Below are 27,060 nucleotides of genomic sequence, written 5' to 3'. Positions count from 1 at the left end.
TAATTACTATTTACAGAATTTGTAACAATATAATCACTTGTTGACTTATTTACTTTTTGCCTTGATACAATTATTTATTACTTGATACAATTATTCAGCGAATGATGAATGATTATTCATTTATCAGCGAATTGAAATGTGATCGCTTGAGAGTTACCAGCTATAGCAGTGATTAAAATGACATTTTGATCACCGCTCCTTTTTTTCTATTTTCACATTTTAATGAATCTTTCAATCCTTTTTAATGACTGAATATAGTTATTTGGTGGATTACAGTCGGACCTCCATATATCGAAGTAGCAAATTGCCGGAAAAAAATTTGATATATAGAAATTTCGATACATAGAAACAATCTGTTTTTATCATAAAAATATCCTAAGACATTAAAATTAAAGCTAATTTTCGTGCATGGAACCCAATTTTTAATTTTTACGAGCATCGGATTAAAAAGTTAAGAATTAAAAAATGAACAGAAATTATACTTTTGTGTCTTCACACATCTTCATTTTTCGTCAATTCAACGATCCGTAATATTAGGGTATTTTCGTTTTGACAATGTGATCGAGAGAAAAAGAAAAAAACCACAATCTACTTAACCTGAATGATTTTTATTGAAGTTAAAAGACTAAAAATGATAATCAACAGACAAAAGGGATAACTTGAAACTGATTTTACAGTGTTACTGGTAATAAGATTTGAAATGAACTTGACGGAATTCAAGAACTCCAGAACGGAACAGCGACATATCTACACACCTCTCAGCCCCAGATTCCATATGAGTTTCATAGCAACCTTTAATGAACATAATATTCTCCCCTAACCTTCATTTTTCATAAGACAAACAGTCTGAAGTGGAAAAAAACATACGAATGTCTCGAAAAAAATTTCGCTATATAGAGACTTTTTCGATAAATAGAAACAATTTTTCTATGTAATGAACATGGAAACGTGCTGCAATTTTGATATATAGAAAATTTTGATATGTGGAAGTTCGATATATGGAGGTCCGACTGTACTTTGTTTTTATGGGAGAGATTTTGATATTGTTTTTTTAATCCTGGTGTTCCCTCAAATATTCATTCTCCAATTACAGCCCTGCATATTCATATTATTTCTGAATTGTAGTTACCTTTGAACAATACATGACAAAATTTGGCAGCATTTCACAACAAGCTGATGTTTATTTGGTCATCGCTTGACTTCAGCTGTAATTTTCTTCATCAAAATACAATGTTTGATGAGAATAAAATTCTGTTTCATCTATTCTTTTGAAAGTAGCAACAGTTGAACTTTTGACTAACGGTCAGATTCGTATGAAGTTTTGCCAAATATCGTTTGAAGGTTAAGCAGTATCCAGAAGTCAAATGAGTATGTAAACAGTTTCAGAATAATATGCAATTAAGAATTAAAAATCCAAGCAGATTTTTGGATTAGAGGTTATTGTGTATTTTAGAATTTTGCAGATTTTTGGGCTTAAAATAAGTCTTTTTTTTTTGAGTTATTAAAGCTGAATAGTAATGCAAGCAGAATAGACAAAACTCACAATAACAATTTTTCACTTCTACTAGCTGTGTCGCCCGGCTTTGCACGGTCCAACTCGAAAATAAAAATTATGTCAATTGACGCGAGTTCAACACTCAGGCTTGAACCAAAAAAAGCGGCAGATTGCGGGAAAAAACCCCTAAAAGTAAACATTTTAAATCCCCTGATTACAGGAAAAGCCTCAAAACAAAAACAAGAATTTTACCTGTTCATATTCGAAAAAAAAAATGGCAACAGATCTTTCTTCTCAATGATTTTCTTCACGTTATACATTTTAATAAGCATTGTTGCGGAAAGTTGAGATGAAACACTGAATAATTATTTGAATGGAGGAAAGCCTTCGAAAAATAGGGATTTTATGTCGAAATCTAAGTGTTATAATTAATAGTTTTCAATGGATATCTCCGCTCATTATTATCAGAGGATCATGTTAAATAGCCAAGCATGAAGACAGGAAGATGACAAATCCATCGATACCCGGTTCGATGGTCAGTTCACTGTCATTCGGGAGAAGAAGCTTGGACATACGTAGATACATACATAGGTACATACTCTCAGTTTTTAATTATGTAAGATATTACAACTAGTGGTACCCGCACGCCCAATGGCAGAAACACTGCGACATTGTCGCGGATAACAAAACTTTATCGCGCATAGTTTTATCCGCAAAAACAAATAAATAAAAAAGTGTTGTCCGCAAAAAAAAAAAAAAAAAACTCCACAGCTCTTGGACATTTATTTGCACAAACACACACACACACGTTAGTGTGTTCGCTGCACATATAAACCAAAGCAAAACGAATCTTTTTCAAATTGTTTATTGAAAAGCAAATCTAAATTCAAAAATACACACATTTCTGTTTAAAAAAACTACACTTCTGTGCAAGTAATAAATAACTTATAGTGCCAAACATAGTGAATAATTTTACTTGTTTCATCATATCGTTAGCAGTGCTGTTAAACTTCTCTGAAAGTGCAGTGTCAGGACTTTTTCCGCCCCCTCCCTAATGACTAAAAAAAAAAAAAAAAGAAATCATTTATCAGTGAATTGAAACGTGATCGCTTCAAACAAAGTTACAAGCTATATAATTGTCATTTAGGGTATGGTGTTAAACCTTTACTCATCCCATTTTTTCCCCCCGACTCTGAATTTTCAGTGAATGTCAGTGAATATTAATAATATTCATTATGCAGACTTGTTGAATGGTAATTCTAAAATTATTTTACTTTAATCAACTTTTTTATTTACTACTTTTATACTTTTAATACCTTCACTTTGAAAAATGCAATCTGTTTGCATCCGATATGAGAATCAAATTTTTACTTTTTTTTTTCAAGCTAACTTCGCTTTATATGGAGGCAAATAAATGAAAAATCTTTTGAAAATTTTAAAACGAAATTCCATTTTTGTTTGAGTCAAAAATTTAAATGCTGAAAATAGATGGTTTAAGTTTAGTTTTGCTTCAACTGTGTCGACAAAGTTTTATGATATGTTTATCATAGGCCTCTAAAATGCAACTCTTAACTAATTTTTAAAAAATATTTTTTTTATGATCCGTTTTAATCCCTTTGGGGCCCTCACTTTGAGAATTGCGATCTCTTTGCATCCGCTATGATAATCGGATTTTTCGAATTTATGATGTTTAGTACGTTTTAATAGGTAAACAAATAAAACTTCCTTTTATTTTTATTAAAATCACGAAATTTAGTTTTTACAGATTTTTAAGAGTTTCAAAGAGTTGAATTCAGTTAACATTTTTGCATGCCCACCAAGGACAGGGGAACGGGGGGTCATCAGATTGCACCGTTGAAACATTTTGGTGAATGGGGGGGGGGGGGTTGTAATTTAAGAAAGATTTTGGTCTCGATATGGGGTGGGGGTTCTCGTTCTTGAGGGGGGATGCTTCATAGAATTTAGGGAGGTGCACCATAGTCTTTGGGGGGGGGGGCGGTCACTTCCTGCCAGGTTTCAAATAAAATTATTTTAAAAAGACATTTTTTTTTTAAAATTGAAACATAGCGCAAATTTTGCAAACAGATTATGAAGTTCTAAAAGCTTGTCGCAGACAGCTACGAAACTTTTTGCCACTGCGCCTTTGAATGACTTTGCCTGTAGCAGAAAAACAAAAGGTCTTTTGGTTCGCCTGTATATTTACAAATAATGTATGGTGAATTTCTCACCAATTGACTTGCCCATGTTACAGTTCCACGTTATGATAACTTGGTAAGTTACTCGTCCATCTTACGATAATTCTGCCGGGGAAAATGTCCTTAAATTTGGAATAGAAAAAGAACAAAATCGAATTTTCAAAACATCGCTTCGAGGTGCACACCTCCATGCTACAAACTAACTTTGTGCCAAATTTCATGAAAATCAGCCGAACGGTCTAGGTACTGTGCACGTCAGAGATTCCAGGGCCCAATACAGGCTGATTTTGCTACCGTTTTTCGGTACCTTCACAAAAATCTTGTATTGAAATGGGTACTTTCACAAAAATTAAGTAATAAAATCAGGTAGCTTCACAAAAACAGCGAAAATTTCACAAAAATTCGCATTTTAAAATATAAAATTTGTTTCTCTGTTTAAAACAAAATTGACTCATAACATAAAATTCTAAGCAGGTTTATATGAACAATCGCTTAAATAGCAACCTTTTTGTGGTATTTTAACTCATTTTTAGCTGTTTCTCGCCAAAGTGTATTATGCAATATTGTCGCAATCTTTTAACATGTTTTGGGGAACCTTTTTTCTCATCATTTCCAATATTGTACACAGTACATAGCCCATTAAGCTGAAATTACGATGGTATTTTTCGTACTTCTTAAGTTTTCAGCTCCCCCCCCCCCCAAAAAAAAAACCTGTTAAAAATAATACTAGATGACATTTACACTTTTTGAACTAAAATTTCACTTGTTCTACTGCTCTTTTACAAAAATTAGGATGCCTCTAAAAGTTCACAAAAACAATGCTGATAAAAAAAAAAAACTTTCACAAAAATAGAATGATGCAATACTTTCACAAAAATAGGTAGCAAGAAAAAAAATCCTGGATTGGCACCTGGATTCAGACATCCAGACAGACTTTCAGCTTTATTATTAGTAAAGATTATTTAGACAAAAAATACTGAATATTAACAATGTGTGCAGTGAAAACTATGATAAGAACTAAAGAACCTGAAAATTTTAGTTGAGCTAAAGAATTGTAATCTATTTTTAAATTTTAGTTTTTTTTTAAAAATTAGTAATTTAAAATTTTTAGTTTTTTTAAAAAATTAGTAATTTAAAAAAATAGTAAAATTTAAAAAAAAGTTTTTTTAAAAAAAATTTAAAATTTTTAAAAAAAATATAAGTAATTATTCAGTCTTGTTTCAAAACAAAACTTAGTTTCCTTTAAAATATTAGGATATTTGTCTCCTAGTGCTGAACAATTTTTTAAAAAAATGAGTGAATTTTAGGTTGTTGATTTTTTTGGCACTCTACTGTGCATCAGAAAAAGTTTAGTAGAAATCATATGTGATTTTTTTTGGGGGGGGGGGGGGGGGGAGGAATTATCAGAAAGTGGAACATGCCAAATTAGCAAAAAATATTTCCCATCTCTGAAATATCTGATGTGATTTTTGCTGCCCATACTTTAATTTTACATTTTAAAGGAATTTTTCATGTTGATGCTTTGTTTTTATTTACTTGGCAGATTATTTCATATTTTAATATCTTAATTTAACCATTTGGCGAATTATTTTCATTTAAATGTAACTTTTAGTCCAATTTCATGGATCGTTATTTTAAAAATGAATTTTTTAATTTTACTCCGGCAATATCGATTTTGACAATATTTAAGGAGCAGGTTAGTGCTTTGTTTTGACTAGTCAAGGGGGGGGGGATTTTGAAAACACCAAGTGTTCCATTTTGTGGTAAAATTCCTTCACATCTTTCCCTTTAATGTGTAATATTCGCATTATTTTTGCACCATTAGAAAAAAAAAATCCTCATGATATTATTTATCATTATTATGGATATTATATATTTTGATTATATATCATATATTTATATATTATATATTTTGATAAAAAATCCCCATGAGTAGAAAAGTGTGCTTATATCTGTTTTGCATTGTCATAATTTTTGGTACAAACATATTTAGTGTTCAATTTAAAGCGCACCAGTGATGTTGTTTGAGGACCGGTACATATTCATGTTGACTGGTCTGAAGGAAGGTCGGATTTTTTTATTAATTTCTAACGCTGGATATATATCAAAATATCAGATAGTTTGGATATACAGTCGGACCTCCATATATCGAACTTCCACATATCAAAATTTTCTATATATCGAAATCCCAGCAAATTTCTATGTTCCCTAATCGAAAAAGTCTCTATATATCGAAATTTTTTTCGAGACATTCGTAGGTTTTTTTCCACTTTAGACTGTTTGTCTTATGAAAAATGAAGGTTAGCAGAGAAAACTATAGTCACTAAAGGTTGTTACGAAACTCATAAGGAATATGGGGTTCAGGGGTGTGTAGATAGGGTCGTTGTTCCGTTCTGGAGTTTTTACATTCCCTCAAGTTTATTTCAAATCTTAGTTGCAACTAGTAACACTAAAATCAGTTTCAAGTCATCCCTTTTGTCTGTTGATTATCGTTCCTGGTCGTTTTAGCTGCAGTAAAAATCATTCAAGTTAAGTAGATTGATTTTTTACTTTTCTCTCGATTACATTGTTAAAACGAAAATCCCCTAATGTTGCGGATCAAGTTGAATTGAAGAAGAATGAAGATGTATGAAGGAGCAAAAATGTAATTTCTGTTAATTTTTCAGTTATTAACTTTTGTTTAATCCGATGCTCGTATCAATTAGAAATTGGGTTTCATGCACGAAAATTAACTTTAATTTTAATGTTTTAGGATATTTTTATGATAAAATACGATTGTTTCTATATATCGAATTTTTTTCCGGCAATTTGCTACTTCGATATATGGAGGTCCGACTGTATATCGAAAATATCACGATATTTTGGAACCCTGACTGAAAGTATTGTTGTTTCAGACCAAGTCCCTGATGGGGGATGTGATGAAGGAGGCCGCCTTCTCTCTGGCGGAGGCCAAGTTCACCACCGGTGATTTCAACCACATTGTCCTCCAGAATGTCACCAAAGCCCAGATCAAGGTGCGGAGCAAGAAAGACAACGTCGCCGGTGAGATCATTAGCTTCCTTTTTTGGGAGAAATAGTCTGGTTCTGGTCATCTCTTCTAGTCATCTGATTCTAGTCGTATTTATAATGTTCCCAATCATGCCGTGAAATTTTGTGTCTTTTTTTTTCTACAAGGTTCTACATAATTTAATTGACTGCTCAGATATTGTCAATTCGATACATCTTGCTGCCCCAAGTAGGACTCTTAGGAGTCATTCTTCTTTTAAAAATATTTTTACCAGACGGAACTATGTTGATAATTTTTGCCTTTTTAAATTTTACAAACTTTTTAACATTTATTGTCATGATTTAGATATCTTTAACTTGACATTTTACAATTTTAAGTCTTTATGTTTTAATATTTTAAATGCATAGTTTTTTATTCTATATTATTGATGCCACTGTAACTGGATTCTTTCTGTAGGGTGCAATACTTTTAATAAATAAATAAATAAATAAATAATAAATCTCTTTGCAAGAGGGGATCCAGTAAATTTTCAATTAGGGGACGATTTTTGTTAAGTACTCTTTTCTACATTCCCTTACTTTCTTCCCCCTAACTTCATGAGAGCTCATCTAAAATTACTTTTTTTTTTTTACTTCGATCTCTGCAAATTCCCAGAGGAGGGCTCTAAACCCCATCCCATACCTCAACGTAATCAGAAGTGTCCTACGGGACACTTCTGACTCTGGCACTTCTGGACTTCAATTTCGAAAAAATTTCAGAGAAGAGAGACCGAACTGCCTCTAATATTATTTAAGATAGTCTAAAATGCAGTTTTGAGAGCTACAGTTTTCGAAAAAAATTCCCATATAAAGTTCAAATCCCTACCCTTAAAAGACCTTTTTGAGATGGGCGACAATCTGTGTTCAAGAGTTCGATTCTGAAAAAATTCCCTGGGAGAGCCCCTTTCTCCTAACATCATGTAAGATCATCTAAAACTGCTTGTAGAGTTTCAGAATCAAAAATAAGCCTGTATCTCGACTCTAGGATCACTCCCATTGTCCCTTCCTTGTATCCAGTCTTGCTCTTTTGGTTGTTGCTGAAATAGCTGCTAGATCCTGTGAACACTGCTTGAAATAAAAAGATTCATTTTCAAATGCTGGAAACGTTCAAATATATGTTTAGTCCTTGAATTTTATGAACTATTTTTTTAAAAGGTACATTAAAACACTTATTTTATTTATTTATTTATTATTATTATTATTTTACTGCTTTTTTCCCTGGAGTTTATTTGATTCGCCACTGTGCCAAATGCGATAAAATTGTAAATTCGGCAAAAAGTGTCATAATTTGGCGAATTTGTGGGCAAACAGAAAAATCTCAAAAAATTCCACAGAAAGCATATCCCTCATTATCCTCAAAAGATTATCAAAAATTAAGAAATACTTTATTCTCTGATTAAGTATTCCTATTCAAAAAAATTCATTAAAATCAGTTAAAGTTAATCTTTGGCTAAGACTTTTGAAATCCGGTTAACACTTTTAAACTTTGGCTAATTTACTGGTTTTACTTTCATTTGCGAAGAAAAGATTCTAAGTCATGTGACAGATTTTAAAGCAATGCATTGGAAGAAATCAGATTTCTCTCTTTAATTTCATGCGAAATGTGTGGACCATTCATCGTTGTTGAGTCACATGACTTGGTGTCTTTCTCTCCGCTTTTTCTAAGCCAATGATTAGACTTGCTATCTCCATTTACTAATTCCTGCTCTAAGATTTTAACATATACTACCTTAAACCTCCTCATTTTATTTTTTATGTTGATGGTTTAGTTATTTTTGCATCTTTGAAAATTTTGATTTAAGCTATTCATTGATTGACCACTGCATCAGTGCCACTATTTACCAAACCCAGCTTCAAATATTTACACTCTGATACACATGTGACTAAAGATGATGTTTTTGTTTACAAACTTTGGTTGCACATGAAAGACTTGAAAATCATGGCTTGTATAACACAAACAAGTATTGGGAAAATATCTCATTGTTTCCTCAGAGGAACAAGAAACGAAACTAACAATTTGTTTTTACGACAGGAAAATAATTGTTAACTAATAATGTAAAGATGATTATCTTATTGAGCCAGATATGTACAGGATTTTTTTTCTGCCTTTCCCCATTACTTTCCTAGTATATCCATTTCCTCAGTTAAGAAGAAAAAACGCATTACTTCTTTAGAGTAAAAATTTTTTAAATAATTTTTTGTGAAATCTATTTTTTTTTTTTAATAAAAATTTTGTGCTATTTCTATCAAAGTTTGATGATCTAAATGAAATCAGGAAAAAAAAAGTAAATCAAAATGCTGATAAGGTTGGTCATTTTACCGGAAAAATGTTTTTTTTTTTTTTTTGACGGGAGAGTGGAAAAAACTGGAGAAAACCTGGTAAAATCTGCAAAAATTGGAAAAATTGGCTGTGTTATGAAAATGTACAAATTTATGTTTCATATTAATCTTCCTCATTTAATTTACCTCTTCAAATTTTTATTACTCTGATAGCATTGCCAGAATGCATTACTTATCTGTTAAAAATTTACTAAAAGATAAGAATTTGTAATTTAATAGTTATGACAATTTAATAATTTAAATCAAAGTCAGTTATTTTATTGTTTTTTACTCTCCACTTTCTTTCGTTGTGCATTCTTAGTATTAATTAGAAAAGCATTTTTACAAGGTTGTGAATTACTGTTTTACTAATGCCATTGAATATTTTAAGTTTGAAAACATTAAAATGATTAGAATATAGTTAAAATTACTATAATATTGAGCTAGCTACATCCATTCTCCATAAATAAAGCATATCTATATTCTGCCCACTTTGGCAAGCATTCGCAAAAATATTTTTGCCAGGACAGTTTTTACCGTTTTTGTTCCACCTTTAGCAAAAGAGTGCCAATCCTAATTTTTAAAAAAATTACTTATCTTAAATTTTATTACTTAAAGAATTAGACTTACAAAAATAGTTACTATGTTACTTTGTAACATGCTGTATCGGCGATTTCAAATGATTTCTTATCCGACTATATGCAGATTTTTCTGTTAATAAATTAATGTAGTTAATAATAAAATTGATAACTAAAGTAATTTGTCTGCAGTGTAGTAATATCATTCCTGCACCTTAATTAACAGAATTTATTTCAACTTTCTTTATAAATCTATTTTCCCCATTTTTGCCATAGGGCCATTCCACTGTCACGTGCGGGACAAAAATATGCTTGCATTTCATTAACATTTTGTCATATCTCTTGATATTTTTTTTATGAAACAGGGGTAAGCAATTTTTTTAATCTTTACATTGAGTACAAAGATACTCCTGACACAATTATATTTTTGTTAAACAATTTTGTTATTTAAAATAAAATTTATTGACATGTGTCATGTGCGGGACATCCAAAGTCAACCTCTCTGAACTTGCTTATGCATAAGCTAATATTTTTGCTTTATTAATACAGTAGAAGACCGTTGTAATGCACACCTTGGGAACAGAGCTTTTGCGTTATTACAGGTTATTGCGTTATATAGATCGTTTCATAAATTTTGACACTAACATTCAGAATATATCTATACATTAGCCCTTCAGAATGAGTTTTATCTGCAATGAGTATTAAAGTACCAATATTACAATGAGTTATTCACCAATAAATATGCTTCACAATCAAAATCCTGCACTTCTGCTAGCTTCATGGTTTGCATCACAGCTGCATATTTAAGAGCCATCTGGTATTTTCTGTTTGCTATGAGTACTCATTTTCAATTTAAAAGCTTTGAAATAAGATGGAAAGATGAAAAACTTTCAAAATTTAATTTGCCTAACAATTTTTGTTTGCGAAGTAAATCAGAGGTATTTTTTAAGCTTCCAAAACCTATTGTTTACTTCTGAAAAGTAGTGCGGTTTATAGAGAATTGCGTTATATAGGTCGGCGTTATAATGGTCTTCTACTGTAGAGCAATGACAAAACAAATTGTAGATTTTGAAAGCTATGGTTCCAACGTAACGGAAACATTCCTCGTTAGTTTAGAAATAATTATCTGAGCCATTGAAAAAAAATATGTATGTGCCCATTCCATTCAAAATGGCCATTTTGTCCCGCACGTGACAGTCCTATATTTAATAAAAAAGAAATAATTTTTGAAGAAAGTTTTTGCTTAAGAAGTCACACATGCGTTTGTGATTTCTTAAGCAACAAAATTTTATTCATCATCCTTTTAAATTATTATTTTTCATGAAATATATGAAGCATCACAATCGGGACAAAACGTTTTTCCGTCGAATGGCCCCGCGGCTTTTTTTTTTTCCACTGTCCTGGCAAAAATATCTTGTTTCCGGCAAAATGTCCAGCCCTGTGTTGCTCTGGTGTACGATGGCAGAAAATTTATCATAATTCAATAGAGGATTATGGGTTGTGTCACTCCATCGATCGAATGACATGCACTTAAGTTGTTAAATATTGCTTCGTATTTATAACAGTTAATTGCATAAAAATGCCCTGTGTGAGATGTTCTTTTTGCAGAGATAAAGTTGATGATATGAAATAAAATTTTCCCGTTCTTCCAGGTGTCAATCTCCCAGTTTTCGAGAGCTTCCAGAACGGAGTCGATAGTAAGTGTTGCATTATTTCTTTGTTTACTTCTTCAAAAAAAAAAAAATCCCTTAAATTCTGATATAAAAATAAAGTGATTTATTTGTTTTAAAGCAGCAGAGTGAAGAACTTTCAATCAAAACCTTTTTATTGAACATAAAACAAAACTTGCTTCTTGCAAGATACAGCACGGAACACACATTAGTGAAAAAACAAAAACGTGGCTGAAAACCAACAATATTGTAATTGCAGCTACATGTACAGCCAACACCTGATTGGTCCATTGACATCCTTTTTAAATTAGCTTCTAGCTCTTGACCAATCACATGTTGGCAACAGTTAAGATACTGAATATCTAATTTTGAATCAAGAAATACAGTAGACCCTCGTTTTACACAGGGGTTACGTTCCATGGAAATACTGCGTAAATTGAAAACGCGTAAATTGAGACCTAATACTAGTGTTAAAATAGGGGTTTAGTTCCGTAGATAACAAAATACTTCATTCTAGTGGTGACTAATTGTGTAATAAGTTTAATGTGTACTTATATCAGGGTTCGTACGGGTCATAGAAATCCTGGAAAGTCATGGGAAAAAAAATAAGCAAATTTCAGACCTGGAAAAGTCATGGAAAATTGAAATTTTCAGTCTAAGTCATGGAAATTTATTTTCAGTCATGGAAAAATGTTCTGGGAAAAAGTAACAGTAGCTAAAAACAGTATTAGAAATCTTGAGTGATTTAGTACTGCACCATGAAAGCTATTTAAACTGGAAAATTGAACAATGTCAAAAAACATTGCATCCCAGTTCATTTCCATCACTCCTAAATCTTTATTTTAAGATTTATCAGAGGTTTTGGACAATCTTTAGTCATGCGATAGAATACAAAAATAGGGGAATTCTAATGCTCAAAAACAGTAGTGTCCAATATACAGCCCGCAAAATTAATCCATGAGACCCACTGGTACGTTCAGTGTCATTATTCAAACATGTTCTGGAATTTCTGAAAATATTAATTTATATGCATTTGAAAATGTACAAATAAGTAAACAAATACATTTAAATCAAAAGATTTATTTACTATGAAATGTTTTTATTATTATTTTTTTTTAAATAAATATTTGGTTTAGAAACATGAATTTACTAAAGAATGTGGCTTTATTATAAAGAACCAAAAAATTGTCAAGTTGACATCAAAAGGCAACTTTTGAAGCAAATTTATTGAAACATAGTTATGATTCATTCAACCTTTTCCCCAATCATTATCATTCTGCCTCTTTATAAAAAAAATGGTCGACATTTAAGCATCATTCACTGTAGCTTTACTTAACTTAAACTTATATGATGAAAACAGGTAAGAATTATTCAGTTTTTTAGGTGTACACTGATATTTTTTCAATCAGATAGGGGCATTCACATAGAAATTTTGCTAATGCTCATTTCCCAAAAAAAAAAAGGGCAAGTTTGATATTAAATGGTACTATTTTCTTCATGTAACAAGGTCATGAAAAAGTCCTGGAAAAGTTCTGGAATTTTTTCATCTAAATAGAGTATGGACCCTGTTATATCGACCTTTATGCACAACATGCATAAAGAAAACATAAATTAATTTCGTGTTCAGTTTATAAAGAGGAGCTGGCTATGATAGTCTTTCGGCAGTCATTAAGAATTTTTCTCTGTAATGCTTTTGCAGACTTTTCATAAACAAATCAGAAAGATCATTTTTTTATCTAGGAATGGCTCAAAATTTTCAATGTGAACGTTTTTGATTGTGTGTCGCTGATGTCGGTATCCTCGTTGGTTTTGCCTTCTTTATCACTCCTAAAAGCTCTTATTCCAGTGAGTTCTGAACTGTGTGAGTTTAATAACTTTATTTCTTGAAAGAGCTTTGGAACCCATCACATAAAATGTCTCTGGTGGCCCTAACTCGATGATTAGCACTCCAAAGTGTAGTTGATTACGTGTAATCTGCAATCTTTAGGAGTTTGGATTTTGAAAGAGGGGAAAATGTTATCTGTTTGCATTACCGCATCAGCGTAAAACCGAAACTCATCTGCGTAAAGTAAAATAAAGGTGTCAAACCTTAAACAGCATATAATCGAAACCGCATAAAATGAACCCGCGTAAAACGAGGGTCTACTGTACTTATTCTTTTATATTTCTCTTTAATAGATAATTAAATAGTTTCCTTTTTATTTATTTACATGAAAGAATACTCCACAAATTCTTTACTCTCTTTAATTTTCAGCTTACGAGTTGGCGGGCCTGGCCAGGGGTGGCCAGCAGTTGGCGAAGCTGAAGAAGAACTTTGCCAAAGCGGTGCATTTGCTGGTGGACTTGGCGTCGCTACAGACGTCCTTCATCACCTTGGACGAAGTCATCAAGGTCACCAATCGCAGAGTGAATGCCCTCGAGCATGGTGAATTCATTTCTTTGAATCCTTTGTTTAGTATAACCGAAATGTAATATTTTTATTTTCTACTCAAAATGTGGAACGGTTATTTGTTTAATTTTAAGTTTCGTGATTTCAACAGTGGCTTATCATAAGTATGCTTAAAATTTATTCCTCTCAGTCAGCTGATAAGTAACCCACTCTCTCGCAGATTGGAAACTGAAAATGGTAGATATGTTCATAGTGGTTCAAAATTCATGCTGGTTTGCACAAAGTTGGGGTTTTGATGCCAAAAACCTGTTTTTGACGTGTCATGTCAAAAATTATTTATCAAATACGGTTCTTATTGACATTTTTTATGAACGCGTAAGATTTCCTCATGCTGAAAATTATTTAGCTATGACTAACCCATCATATCAATCAAGTTAATTGAAAATTAAATTAATAAATTTAATTAAAATAAGTTTATTATTTTTCAATTTAATTAAGTTGTTGTACTGTAAAAGTAGTTATGGATATTAAAACTGCTAAGTACAGTTTTTAAAGTAGTTAGGTTCCATTTTTTTTAATAACGAACTAAAACAATGGCGTTGTTTCCTTCAGTCAAAAGTAGTACTTTTAGTCACTGAAATTGATAGAATAAGCAAAAAAAAATAACATGGACCCAGAATTTTTTTTCATTTTCCCAACAGTTATTTTTAAATTAATTTTTTAATCAAGAATCGAACTAAAATTGTGTTCTATACTCGCTATTAACCCCATCGTTGCCATTACACTTAAGTAAAGATGCGAATTAAATATTTGGCTCTGTGAATGGCAACACTAAATAGCCTTTCATCATTTTTGATATCATTGGCAAGATTCGTAAACAATGAAAGCACACCGATTTAAGTAATTTTTTTTAAAATACTAAACTTAAACAAATTATTTAAAAATGGTCGGATCCTATGTTTTTAAGCATGCTCTTTCAGAAAAGAATATTTTTAAAATTTTGGAAACGACCTCATTAGTTACAAGTAATTTTATCAATTAAAAACTCCTATGTCAGGATTTATCTGTATCTTTTTTTTTTCTTTTGAGTAAAAGTAAAGCTGTGTTGATCAGTGTTCAACAATTAATTTATAGAGTATCGAAATATTTTTGACAACATTTTTTTATTTGCTTTTTCTTTAAATATTCTTTGTTCATAAATAAGCTAATATTTTCCTGAATTGACTTATTTCATTGAAGTTTTTAATAACTTGTGAAGCTGAATCAGTGTCATTTCCTGGAAGTGACATTCATCATGTCTCAGCAAACGTATGGTGGAAAGGTTTTTAGAAAAACCAATATAGCTCTTGCATTTTAGCATCATTTGAGTGGATTTTTTTCAGTTTTAGAGGGTTAGCAAAAACCCGGGTTTTTTTTTTAAAAAGCCCATGGACCCAGGGTTTTTTGGGTTTTTTTAAATAAAAGCCAAAAAAAAACCCAACTAAATCTGGGTTTTTTAAAAAGAAATTTGCGTTTTTTGTCTTTTTTTCTAGGGAAAATGTGGGGTACTTGTAGCATATTGTAGCGTAAGTATATGTACAAAGCACAAAAATCGTCTTGGGGTAAAAAAAGCTGGAAAATTCAGCATTTTCTGAAGAAAAGTATAAAAGATGATGAAACCCAAGAATGGTGACGTTTTAGATTTTTTAATTTTCATTATTACAAACAGTTAAGGTAAAGTTACTTCTCAAGTGATAAAATCTATTGTACGTTTTTAATTACTACATTTTTTTTTGCATTTTACTTTATTGTATTTCATTTTGTTATGCAAAACTACTGTAGAACCTCAAGTAGTTTAAATCCCTTTTTACGAAATTCCAGCTTAATCAAGACATTTCTTTGAATTTTATGTTTCCTGTTTTTCTATTTCTGTGTACAGAGTAAGAAATACTAAACTTTTTGTAAGATAATGAAAATACTGTACCCGTTCTGTTTTCTGTCCGACCGTTTGTAAAACCTGTTAATTTCTAAAAATATACCTTGTTTATTCGAGATTTGTGACGTGTTGGTTTGCAGAAAATAATTCACACGAAAGCCTTTTAACTAGAGTAGTTTCCTCTGTACAATCTACAAATATTGAGAAAATCAGACGAGACAGGACTCAGTCAAGATAATTTGAGTTATTTATTGAACAGTTAAAGAAATAAGTTAAATATATTTATTTAAAACCTTTGAAGTATTTTTTAATGCCGTTAAGAGTTAAGAAATAATGTCCATTGTCTGTGGTGAAGAACAAATGAAAAAGAAGTTTAAATTGTGAAAGTATTTTAATTAATTAATTTTTTTTAACTATTCAGAAAATTAAAAAAAACCCCAAAAGTGGGCTAAATAATGGGTTTATTTAAATGGATTTTTTCAAAAAAAACCCCCATTGGGTCCAATCTGGCCAACCCTGGTTTTAGATTGATCCTTTCCAAACTTAAAAACATGAACTCGGTGTACAAAAAGCTTCAGAACTGGTATTTTGTTATCTCATGCTTGAGGGGAAAAGGATTTAGAGTTGCAATAAAATTCTAATGTTGACTAAATCTATCCTCTTGTTTTGCAGTTGTGATTCCCAAGATTGAGAGGACCATCGCATATATCACTTCCGAGCTGGACGAGAGAGAAAGAGAAGAATTTTATAGGTAAGGCACCCAAAGTGTTAAGGGGTCACAGTGGCTTTCAAGCAATTTCTTTTAATTTATATAAATTTTATATTTCTTTGAAACCATAACATGCATACTTATTTCGTAATCAATCATTTATTTTCAAAATTTAAAAACATTGCCTACTTTTTTGAAAATTCAAAAAATTGAGGAAAATTTCAACTGTTTAAAATCCCTAAGGCTTTTTTTTTTTTTTTGCACTCATTTAAAAAACGTTTTTTGCAAAACGATCACTGTAATCATCTCTAAAAATCTGTGCCTTCATTTGCTTATGAGTTTATTAGAACATTTTCTGTGATTAATTATGTAAAATATCAAAGTTTTTTTTCAAAAAAATTGGTTTTTAAAGGTTTAACATGCTCTAAACATTAGAGTCATTTATAAAATGCTTATCCAATGCACATTTTTGTCAAATATGTTATCCCAATTGCAAAAAAAAAATTATTTATAGCTGTATCTTTAAAAGAAAAAAATCCTTCGGGATTCTAATGACATGAAAACACAAAAAAAAAACATCATCGAGAAAAAGCAATTTGAAGTTTTTCTTTTGCATAAGAACACATGGCGAGCATGACCAAAAACCACTCATGACTTTTTAAATATTTGAGCTAAAGCAATGAAACTTTTCCCCTGTGTGCAGAATAGGTTTTTAGTTTTGAAATAAGCAATAAAAAAAATTTTGATCGTTTCATCATTTTTGAGGTACTGTAACCCCTTAATCTCTCAAAGCTCTAAAATATATAACTCCACAAATGCAAATGAAATATAACCGGGTCATTCTCACAGAAACGGTCATTTTCGTGTCCTTTAGGGTGGTTCAAAACTACATGTTAAAAAAAAGCTTCTCCTAGATACCAGGACACCCCTCAATATTTTTTAGACTTGTGGATAGCAATATGCTGAAAGAATTTTAGCTACATATTTCAACTGAAAGGGGGTGCTCAACCCCCTCCCCCAAACTTCATCAGTATGGGGAGGGGGGGGTTAAAAAAATGCATCAAACTGAAAAAACAATGCTACGTATTATAATATACACGAGTAATATGCATATACAGTGCAATAAATTAATTATTTGCAAAAAAAAAAAAAAACAGCTGGGAAAATGAAACGTTTCTAAATTTGTGGCATTTTCTATGCTACGGCTTTTGTTAAATGAAGGGATCATTGAGCACCCTCTGAATAGTTGAGTGGGAACAGGGGTGCCCATCCCCCCAAGTTCAATGGCGCAAATCCCCCCCCCCCCCAATTTTCCTGAACTCCTCCCCCCCTTTTTTGTTTTTAGCTCTTTTTTTATTTTATTTATTTTTTAAAATTTTTATTATTTTTTCTTTTTAATATATTTTTTATTTATTTGTTTTTTTAAATACTTTTTATTTATTTATGTATTTTATTATTTTTAATTATTATTATTATTTCATTAGAAAATTTTGATTTTTTTATTAGAAAACAGAATAAAATAAATATTAATTTAAATTAAAAATAAATCAATATATACATAAATAAAAAGCAGTTTTAAAAATCCTCCCCCCCCCCAAAAAAAAAAATTTTGATGGCCCAACTTGCGCCATAATCTCCCCTTGTGGGCACCCCTGAGTAGGAAGCTAAAACTTTTACTGCATAATACTATTGGTAAGTCTAAGAAAAGGGAAAGGAAGGGGTCTTCTACTCCAGCTCAAAAAAGTTTTTTTTAACCACCCTAATTCCCTTGTTATAATGTACGAATGCTTTATGACTCTATACATATTTTTAGGGGTGTTATATACTTTTCAGGATAGAATTAAACAAGATCGTTACTAAGATCGTAATAAAATTAGAATTTAACATCAGTTTTAGTTTTTGTTTATAGTTCTATTGCACAATAGCCATTGTTTTTTTCTTCAAATTTCTATTACTTCACTGTTAAAAACTAACTAAAAGATATTACAATTTTTTTAATAGTTATGACTGTTTGATAGTTGAAACCTAAGTTAGTGACTTATTTTAATATTGTTAACTCTCTGCTTTCTTATGTATTAATTTTAAAAAATGAATTTTAGTAAAATTTCTACATTTATTTTAATTGTCGTTAATGTTAGTCTAAAGTTCCCAAATGTCATCCCTGTTATTCTAAGCAAATAATGAGTTCACATTTTTGCGTTTTTTATTTGAAATTGTTGAATTTCAGTTAAAAAAAAATTTAATATTAAATTTTCATTGAAAATTAGTTGGCGTAACCAGTTTGTCCCCAGCATTTGTTGTCATTCTCTCACAACAGTTAATTTCCTTCCCAGAATTACGACAAAATAATTTTTTTTCAGCATAAGGTTTACTAATTTACAGCCGAAAACCCCAAAAATATTGCAACGTCTTTGCGTCTTTAACTTGTCGGAAATCATTACTCAGAGTTGACTGTCTGGCCATTGATTACGTGGAAAGGCTAATATCCGGTTTATAGGCAGAAATGGTCATATCTATTAGCTTATAGGGCTCTTAGTTGGTTTGTTTCAGATGTGCACTTTTGCCTCTCTATTATTTAGCCTTAGTTTTGTAAAAATCAAAATTTGCTCACTGCAACATTTTTTAAATCTAAAGTATATTCGATCTATATTCTCACGGCAAAAATTAATTTATTTATTTACAACGAAGTTTAGAGCTTACCATTTTGCTTTTACGTTCCTGAACGAAATGAAAATATTTCATTTTCTTTTTGTTGTTTCCATGGTAACTATTTTTGTTTCCCCTTATTTTATTTTTGAGAATGCAATAAATGAATAAGGCTACTCTAGTGACATTATAGAACGCGTGCATCAAAAGCCCATCGTTATTTTCTCTTCTCCCCTGCTAGACTCATTCAGACGGAATCGTCTTTACCTGGCAGATTGCCAAATGACATACAATCCGTCGTCAAACAGTATATGAATGCATAAACTTGAGAAGGGTTTTTTGTATCCGTCATTTCCTCAAATCTATTTTTACAGAAAAATAAAGTGATGCATGAAAGCTGAATAATCACTTCCTCGTTTGATAATATTTGTTTGCAAATAAGCTCAAGCTTCAATTAGGTATAACTACTATAGTAGAATCCAATTTTAATGAATGCATCATTGTGAGGGACCTCTGTCACCTCTTTTTGAAATAGAATCTAACCCGTGTGCTAGTCTTTGCTTTCGAGAACAGACAGTAATTGTAAAAGTAGATTACTCTCTTTTTTTTTTTTTTGTTATTCTGTGATTTACTCAACACTTACTGTCTGACCACGGATTGTATGGAAAGACAAACATCCTTTTTACAGCCGGAAATGGACGAAACTATTATTTTTTATCGATGCCAGCTTTTGCAGAAGCAGAGTCTCATTCAAATGAGCGGAATACGCACATCAAATTTTTACTTTTCCCCCTCATTCACATAGATTCGTCTTATCTGGACGTTTGGAAATTCCATGCAATCCTTGGTTGGACAGTAATCCATTTATTGAATGCTTAGAGCAAATTAACTTTGCTACATAAATAGACATAAAAAAAGTTTGCTTACTGTATACAGTCGGACCTCCATACATCGAAGTAGCAAATTGCTGGAAAAAAATTCGATATATGGAAATTTCGATATATGGAAACGATTTTATTTTATCATAAAAATCTCCTAAAACATTAAAATTAAAGCTCATTTTCGTGTATGAAACCTAATTTCAAATTTATACGAGCATCGGATTAAACGAAAGTTAATAATTAAAAATATAACAGAAATTACATTTTTGCGCCTTCATTCATCTTCATTCTTCGGCCATTCAACTTGATCCGCAACATGAGGGGAGTTTCGTTTTGACAATGTAATCGAGAGAAAAGTAAAAAATCTACTTAACTGGAATGATTTTTACTGCAGCTAAAACGACCAGGAACGATAATCAACAGACAAAAGACTTGAAACTGATTTTACAATGTTACTGGTTCAGACATGCCGATCGCTACGGATTATCCGTAGTTACTACGGAAAATTTTTTAAAAAGTAAGTTAACTACGAATTACGGAAAAAGCCCTTTTCTTTACGGAAAATTTTTGTGACATCAACAAACGCTAAATGCGATGAAAAAAAAAAAAATTTGGCGGTCGCCAAAGCGAGCGAGTACTGACGATTATGGATGTCTGCAGTCGCAGACAATGGGAGATGGAGAAATGGCGACGGTAGAAAGCAAAAGAATCCGGTTCTAACCGGAAATTCTCCGCTCCACGTTGGGTGATATTTGCAGCAACCCTGCTTTATGAGAGAAGGAGAGATAAGAATTTCTGCAGGCATTGCATTTTTCGTTCGCTTGCTCCTTGCTTCGCACGTGTTTGTTGTGTCTTTAGTCTCTGGTGTTTCTTTTTTCTCATTTGTTTATTTTCTTTAATGGATGGAAACAAACGATCGACGTCCCCTCTTCCCGAGAGTCGGGCTAAAAAAAAAAAGTTGTCAGAAATTCAGAGAAGTTTTTAGTAATTCAGAGAAGCTTTTAGTTTCCTTGCTTGGAAAAATCTAAAATATCGGAAAATATGGCGTTTTGTACGATTTGTACAAAAAACTTCAGTTTGGCGCACGGCGGCCGCGACGATTGTCGGCGGCACGTTTCAGCAAAGTCGCATATTGAAAACTCCAAGGCGGTGCAGAACACCAAAGCAGTCTCTACTTTCTTCAGAAAAAAAGATGAACTTGGAAGTCATCAAAGCAGAGTGTCTTTTCACTCGTTTTTTGATTGAGCATAATTTGCCCATTGCTACTGCAGACCATTCTAAACAGCTGTTTAAGGAAATGTTCCCGGACTCAAAAATAGTGCAGCAATTCACTTGCTCTCGGACTAAATGTTCGAAGATTATAAAAAACATGGCTCAGCATTCTGTTGCACAAACCGCTTCCGTTTGCAAAACACAGCCATTTTCCATAAGCACCGATGGCAGTAACGACTGTGGAGATAAGAAGCTATATCCTCTTCTTATGACATTTTTTAATGAGCGGTCTGGAAAAGTGACTACAGAACTGTTATCCCTTCTAGACTGTACTGATAACACAGGTAAAGGAATTTTTGATATTATAAATGATAATTTAAAGCAAAAGGATCTAACTTTGGACAATTGCATCAGCTTTAGTGCTGACAATGCATATACTATGATAGGGGAAAAAAAAGGTGTCGCATCTTTTTTTTCATCAGAAAATTCCTCGATTGTAATAAGAGGCTGCCCATGCCACCTTTTACATATTGCTGCGAAAAAAGCATCTTCAATGTTTGAGGTGGATATACAACTGTTTCTAACAGATATATATTTCTTTTTGGACAAAAGCTCCAAAAGAAAACACAATTTCAGAATGCAACAAGAACTGTGTGGCCTAGAAAAACCACATAAAATACTAAAGTACACGTCAACAAGATGGCTTTCGCTGTTAAATTGTGTGGATCGAATTTTGGAGCAGTGGGAGCCCCTGAAAGGTTTTTTTTCCGATGAAACAAATAACAGTTCAAACAATAAAAGATTCCAACAAGTGCAACAGGCCTTCAACAATCCCATGTTTAAACTAGTTCTCCTATTTCTCCAGAGCACCCTTCCATTATTTATTAAAGTTAACCTTCTTCTCCAGCAAGAGGAACCTCTCATACACAAATTAAGAAGAAATTTGCAACAATTATTTTTTGACCTATTGGTAAGATTTGTCAAGCCATCTGTTGTTTCAGATAATAGCACAGAATTTGATTTTTCAAACAAAAATTACATGAAAAAATCCCTACAAAAGGAAGATGAAAACATTGTCGTTAAGACAAAGATATTTCGTGCAGAAAGTAAATTTTCCAAGCAAGATGCTGAAGTATTTTACACTCAAGTTAGAGATTTTTACACGACAGCTCTTTCCTATATTTCAGAAAAGTTGTTAGGAGAACTTGAATTTTTAAAACATGCTGAGATAGTCGATGTATCAATCAGAGACAAAATTTCATTTTGTTCTGTGATTTGGATGGTAAATCGTTTCCCATTTCTGATTCCATCTACAGCGCTCGATGATTTGGAAAATGAATTCGTTCATTATCAAGCAGATAAATTTGAATCTATTCACCTTACTAAAAGAATAGATGAAATTTGGAATGAAATTTCACAGCTAAAAGATTGCAATGGAGCTGTGAAGTATAAATTTTTGTCTTCAATTATGTATGCAATTTTGTCTGTACCACATTCAAATGCTTCTAGTGAACGACTTTTTAGTTTGGTTCGAAAAAATCATACAGAGTTTCGCCCAAATTTGAGCACTGAAGTATTGGAACCTCTTTTGGTGCAGAAGTTAGATGTTTTCTTCTCAAGAGGCATGTTTTGAGAAAAAATTCTCAAAGGAAGAATTGATGTCAGCAAAGCAAGGCGCAACTGTATCTTCTTCCACTTGTAGCTAATTCAAAGGAAACATGGACCGTGAGTTCCAGTCTAAACTAGAAAAGGACTTTTTTTTTTTAGTTTGTATGAAAACTTTATTTGTTTTTTTTTCTTTTTTCTTCAAGTTGTTTAAATTTTTAAGAATGATTTTTGTTGGGGAAAAAAACAATCGAAGGAGGAATTAAAGTCGGCACAGCATGGTTTAACTATCTTCTCTTTGGCTTGCAACAGATTTCTAGAATTCATGGACTCTGATTAAAAAGTTCAATTGCTTCATCTTTTTTTTTCCTTTAAAGACTTTGCTTTAAATGTGTTTTAAAATATCTTGTAAAAATAAGCTGTATTAAGAACAGTCATCCTCATGTGAAAAAGGTATGTCATTTAAAAAATTTATATTAACTTTTGATATTAGTTCTGTACATATGAATAAATATTTTGAAAATTGCTTTAAGCTTTTCTGCCATAGCACACAACATTACTTAAGTCGATTCATAGTATTTAATATTAGATTCATGAATGCTCTTGATACAAAAAGGTAATCATACTTGCATTAAGCAGTGAAGAAATTCAAATTATTATTCAGTGTATATTTAATTCCATAATTTCCTCTTATAATCTTGATGAACAAGTTTACTTGGTGTCATACATATAACCTTTTAATTTTCGTCGTCGCTATATATTTGACTTTCTACTTTTGTCATAGCGTTTGTCGGGCATTGTAAACTACTGATAAGCACTGAAAACTACTGAAAATTTTTTGAACTTCTACTGAAAGCTTGAATAAGAGAGTGGCATCTCTGCTGGTTACAACTAAGATAGTATTTGAAATAAACTTGAGGGAATTTAAGAACTCTAGAACGAAACAACGACCCATCTATACACCCCTCAACATCAGATTCCTTATGAGTTTCGTAGCAACCTTTAGTGAACATCATTTTCTCCCCTAACCTTCATTTTTAATGAGACAAACAGCCTAAAGAAGAAAAAAAATCTACGAATGTCTCGAGAAAAATTTCGATATATAGAGATTTTTTCGATATATAGAAACAATTTTTCTATGTAATGAACATTGAAATGTGCTGGGATTTCGATATATAGAGAATTTCGATATGTGGAGGTCCGACTGTATTTCTAGTTCAAGAATTTCTTCCATCTTTCTTTGATTTATTTTTGTTTTGATTTGCTGTCAATTATACAGGGTGCTGCAAAAGGTATGCCCTCATTTTGGAGAGCAATAAATGAAATACTATAAGATGTAGAGGATTGGAATTTTTTTTATTACTTTTGGTACTTCAAACAGTTTTTTTTTTACATTAACGTTTAAAAACAATATATGCAAGATGGCCACCTCCAGTAGCAATGCACTGATATAGTCGATTTTGGAAGCTTCTGGCTGCGTTTTGGCACATCTGAATCGGAATGGCGTTCACCTCTTCAACGATTCTCCTTTTCAGTTGTTGTTGGGTATGGGCATCGTCCCCATTGTTCCAAAAAACAAAATCACATCTTATCTAAACATTATAGTGTATTTATAAATCTAAAAAAAAATATTGAACAGTTCGAGAACTTCTCCTCATTTTAAGAGTAAGCTGAATGAATCCATGTGTATTGTATCTCTACATAGTATAGAATGAAGTCTCCAAAAAGCGTCTGTGTGTTTGAACTCGCAAAACTCGAGATCTACCCGGCCGATTGCGCTGAAATTTTCACACTTTGTTCCTTTAAGTCCCGAGAAGGTTTGCAGACGAGTTTGAAAACAATTCGATGAGTAGTTCTTTTTTTTATTCCAATTTAGGCCCAATTTTCACATAAATTCCCGAATATGGGGGTGAAAAATGACTTGCACATATTAATATTACATATCGTTGGAAAGGGTTGAATTTTCTGAGTTCTACGCAATTTGTTTCAATGCTCTATCTTAATTGCGGTAGGAATTATTTGCGTTTTTAGCTTGAATTGTTTTAGGCTTAACTGAAATTTAGGCACTACTTCCTTCATTAAATCTATCAATAAAAAGTGAAGGAATTGTCCCACAGTTTTCTTTTTGGCGCCATTGGAAAAAGCTGCTTTTTTTTACTCCAGATCTAACTCGACCTATAGTCGAAAGTTTAACTCTCTATCTTCATTAGAAAAAAAGTTACAAGCGAATTAAATGAAGTTCAAAAATCTGTTCTCTTATTCAAGTTTTCAACCATTTTATTTTCCGTTTCCACGGTAACGCTTTTTGAATCCATTGTTTATTTCCATCTTTCTCATTTTCAATTCTTTAACTTATTTTACTTTGTGTTTCCATGGTTACGCTTTTCAAATCTATCTTTCTCATTTAAATTTCTTAAAAATATTTTAATATCTGTCATTGTTCAGAGGGGAAATTTTGCATGATGGTTTTTTTCTTCTTTTATTTAAGCTTGATTGTTGACTATACGTCACTTGACACAATTTTCATTTTCAAAGTAGACCGGGCAACGCAGCTAGTGAAATATATTATGTTTCTAAATGTAAAGTAATTAATATCTACAAATTTTTGAAGATTAAAAAAAAAAAAAAAATTTTTTTTGCTTTCTTTATTAAAAATTTTAAAAAAAAAATCACAACCCCTGCTTTTCATCCACTACTCCTGTTATAAATGACAATGTCTTCCTCATCACTTTCTCTCGCTAGGTTAAAGAAAATTCAAGGCAAGAAGAAGGTGATGCGAGACGAAAACGAAAAACGCAAGGAAGCCCTCAAGGCAGCTGGGGTGGAAGTAGACTCTGCCCCCAACATACTCGAAGGGGACAACGACGAAGATCTGCTGTTTTGAGTTTAAGAAGCATTCGTAATCAGCCCATCGGGTGATATATAATCGAGAAAACTATTTGAAATATTCCAGTGTTCAATTCCTATAATCGAATAATGAATTACACTTTTTTTTCGCAGACATTTTTTATCGATGTAGAAATTATTTATCGTTATTACTGTCCAGGGTTCGCCGATATATATCGGTCGATATATATCACGATATATGTCTGATATTTATTTTTAAAATATCATGATATTTTGATATTTTGGATGTTTATTTTTTCAACGACGGTATTTTCATTAAAAAAAGTATATTAATCGTAGTAATAGTGTTTATTTATTATTAAAAATAAACAAAGAGTTATGTACTATATTGTTATAACATATTAATGCAGTAATATAACAAATTTTTATTTTATATTCATAAAATTATTAGTAATGTAAAGATTTTGATCCATATTAAAAGTGCCTCATTAAATATTAAACATTGGTCAGAGAAAAAGAAAATGTCTTATGACTACACACCGACTGATGCATATCTTTTATTTCTGAATCACATAACTGTGTAAAACTAGGTAACAAGAAAAATGAGAAAAACAGCTAATGTTAAATTTACACCATTAAAACTGATAACAATTTTAAATGAAATATTAGATATAGATAATGAAAGAAACTTTAATTTTAAATCTATGTATTGTAATAACACTATAAGAAAATAAAGAGTGATTTGAGGATGTATTTAATATTTTGAGTTTGTGTAAGAAAAAAAAAACAAAAAAAAACAGGAGCTTTATTTGTTTAGAACTCCAAAAATTATCTAAGTTAGTCAAATAAAAAATCAGCCGTTACAGTGTCAATAAGAAAAGTAACAAATTAATCTTTTGGCAAACAGGAAAATATTATCTTGGAGCTTGCATATACAATGTAAATATTTTTATGTGGTATACTAAACATTAAAAAAAAAATGTTGGTCAGAAAAAAGACAATATCTTATGACTGCACGGACTAATGCATAGTTTTTATTTCTGGATCATGTAACTGTAAACCAGCTAACAGAAGAAAAATGGTTAAACAGCTAATGCTGAATTGATAAAAATTTTAAATGAAATATTAGATATAAATAATGAAAGAAGACTTAATTTTAAGTCTACTTATTATAATAACAATATAATAAAATAAAGAGTGATTTGAGGATTAATTTAGTATCTTGAAGACTTTAGTTTGTGTTGGTTGAAAATATCGGATAGATATCAAAACATCCAATATATATCAAAATATCAGATATTTTCAAAACATGATATTTTCGAACCCTGCTACTGTTCTTGTTGTTATACAGTCTGCATTTTGATTTTAGCGTTGCAAATGGCGCAAAAATATGAACCGGCGTCGAAATGTGTCGTAACATAAAAAACCGTAATTTCTGTCGCTCCTTCTGAATTGTAAAAAGGTAGATGAATATATTGCTGTTAGATTGTTATAAAATTATGTATATGTTGTCGATTTTGTTCTGTAAACTCTGTGAATAAATGCTATTTAATG

General features: G+C 31.5%; 1 protein-coding gene across 1 annotated transcript in view; it reads left to right on the top strand.

Annotated features, from left to right (window-relative positions):
- The window catches only part of LOC129232593 (V-type proton ATPase subunit D-like), a 36,941-nt gene extending 11,293 nt beyond the window's left edge, over positions 1–25,648 (top strand). The window contains exons 3-7 of the mRNA XM_054866726.1: positions 6,585–6,732; positions 11,285–11,329; positions 13,557–13,727; positions 16,279–16,357; positions 25,402–25,648. Of these exons, the coding sequence (XP_054722701.1) occupies positions 6,585–6,732; positions 11,285–11,329; positions 13,557–13,727; positions 16,279–16,357; positions 25,402–25,543 (585 nt within the window). The 3' untranslated portion in view covers positions 25,544–25,648. The remainder of the gene's footprint in view (positions 1–6,584; positions 6,733–11,284; positions 11,330–13,556; positions 13,728–16,278; positions 16,358–25,401) is intronic.
- The last annotated feature ends 1,412 nt before the right edge of the window (positions 25,649–27,060 follow it).

Source organism: Uloborus diversus, unplaced genomic scaffold, assembly GCF_026930045.1.
Source record: "Uloborus diversus isolate 005 unplaced genomic scaffold, Udiv.v.3.1 scaffold_13, whole genome shotgun sequence".
In the NCBI taxonomy this organism is placed as follows: Eukaryota; Metazoa; Arthropoda; class Arachnida; order Araneae; family Uloboridae; genus Uloborus; species Uloborus diversus.
Note: the sequence above shows the minus strand (reverse complement) of the source record. Positions and strands in the feature narration are given on the sequence as shown.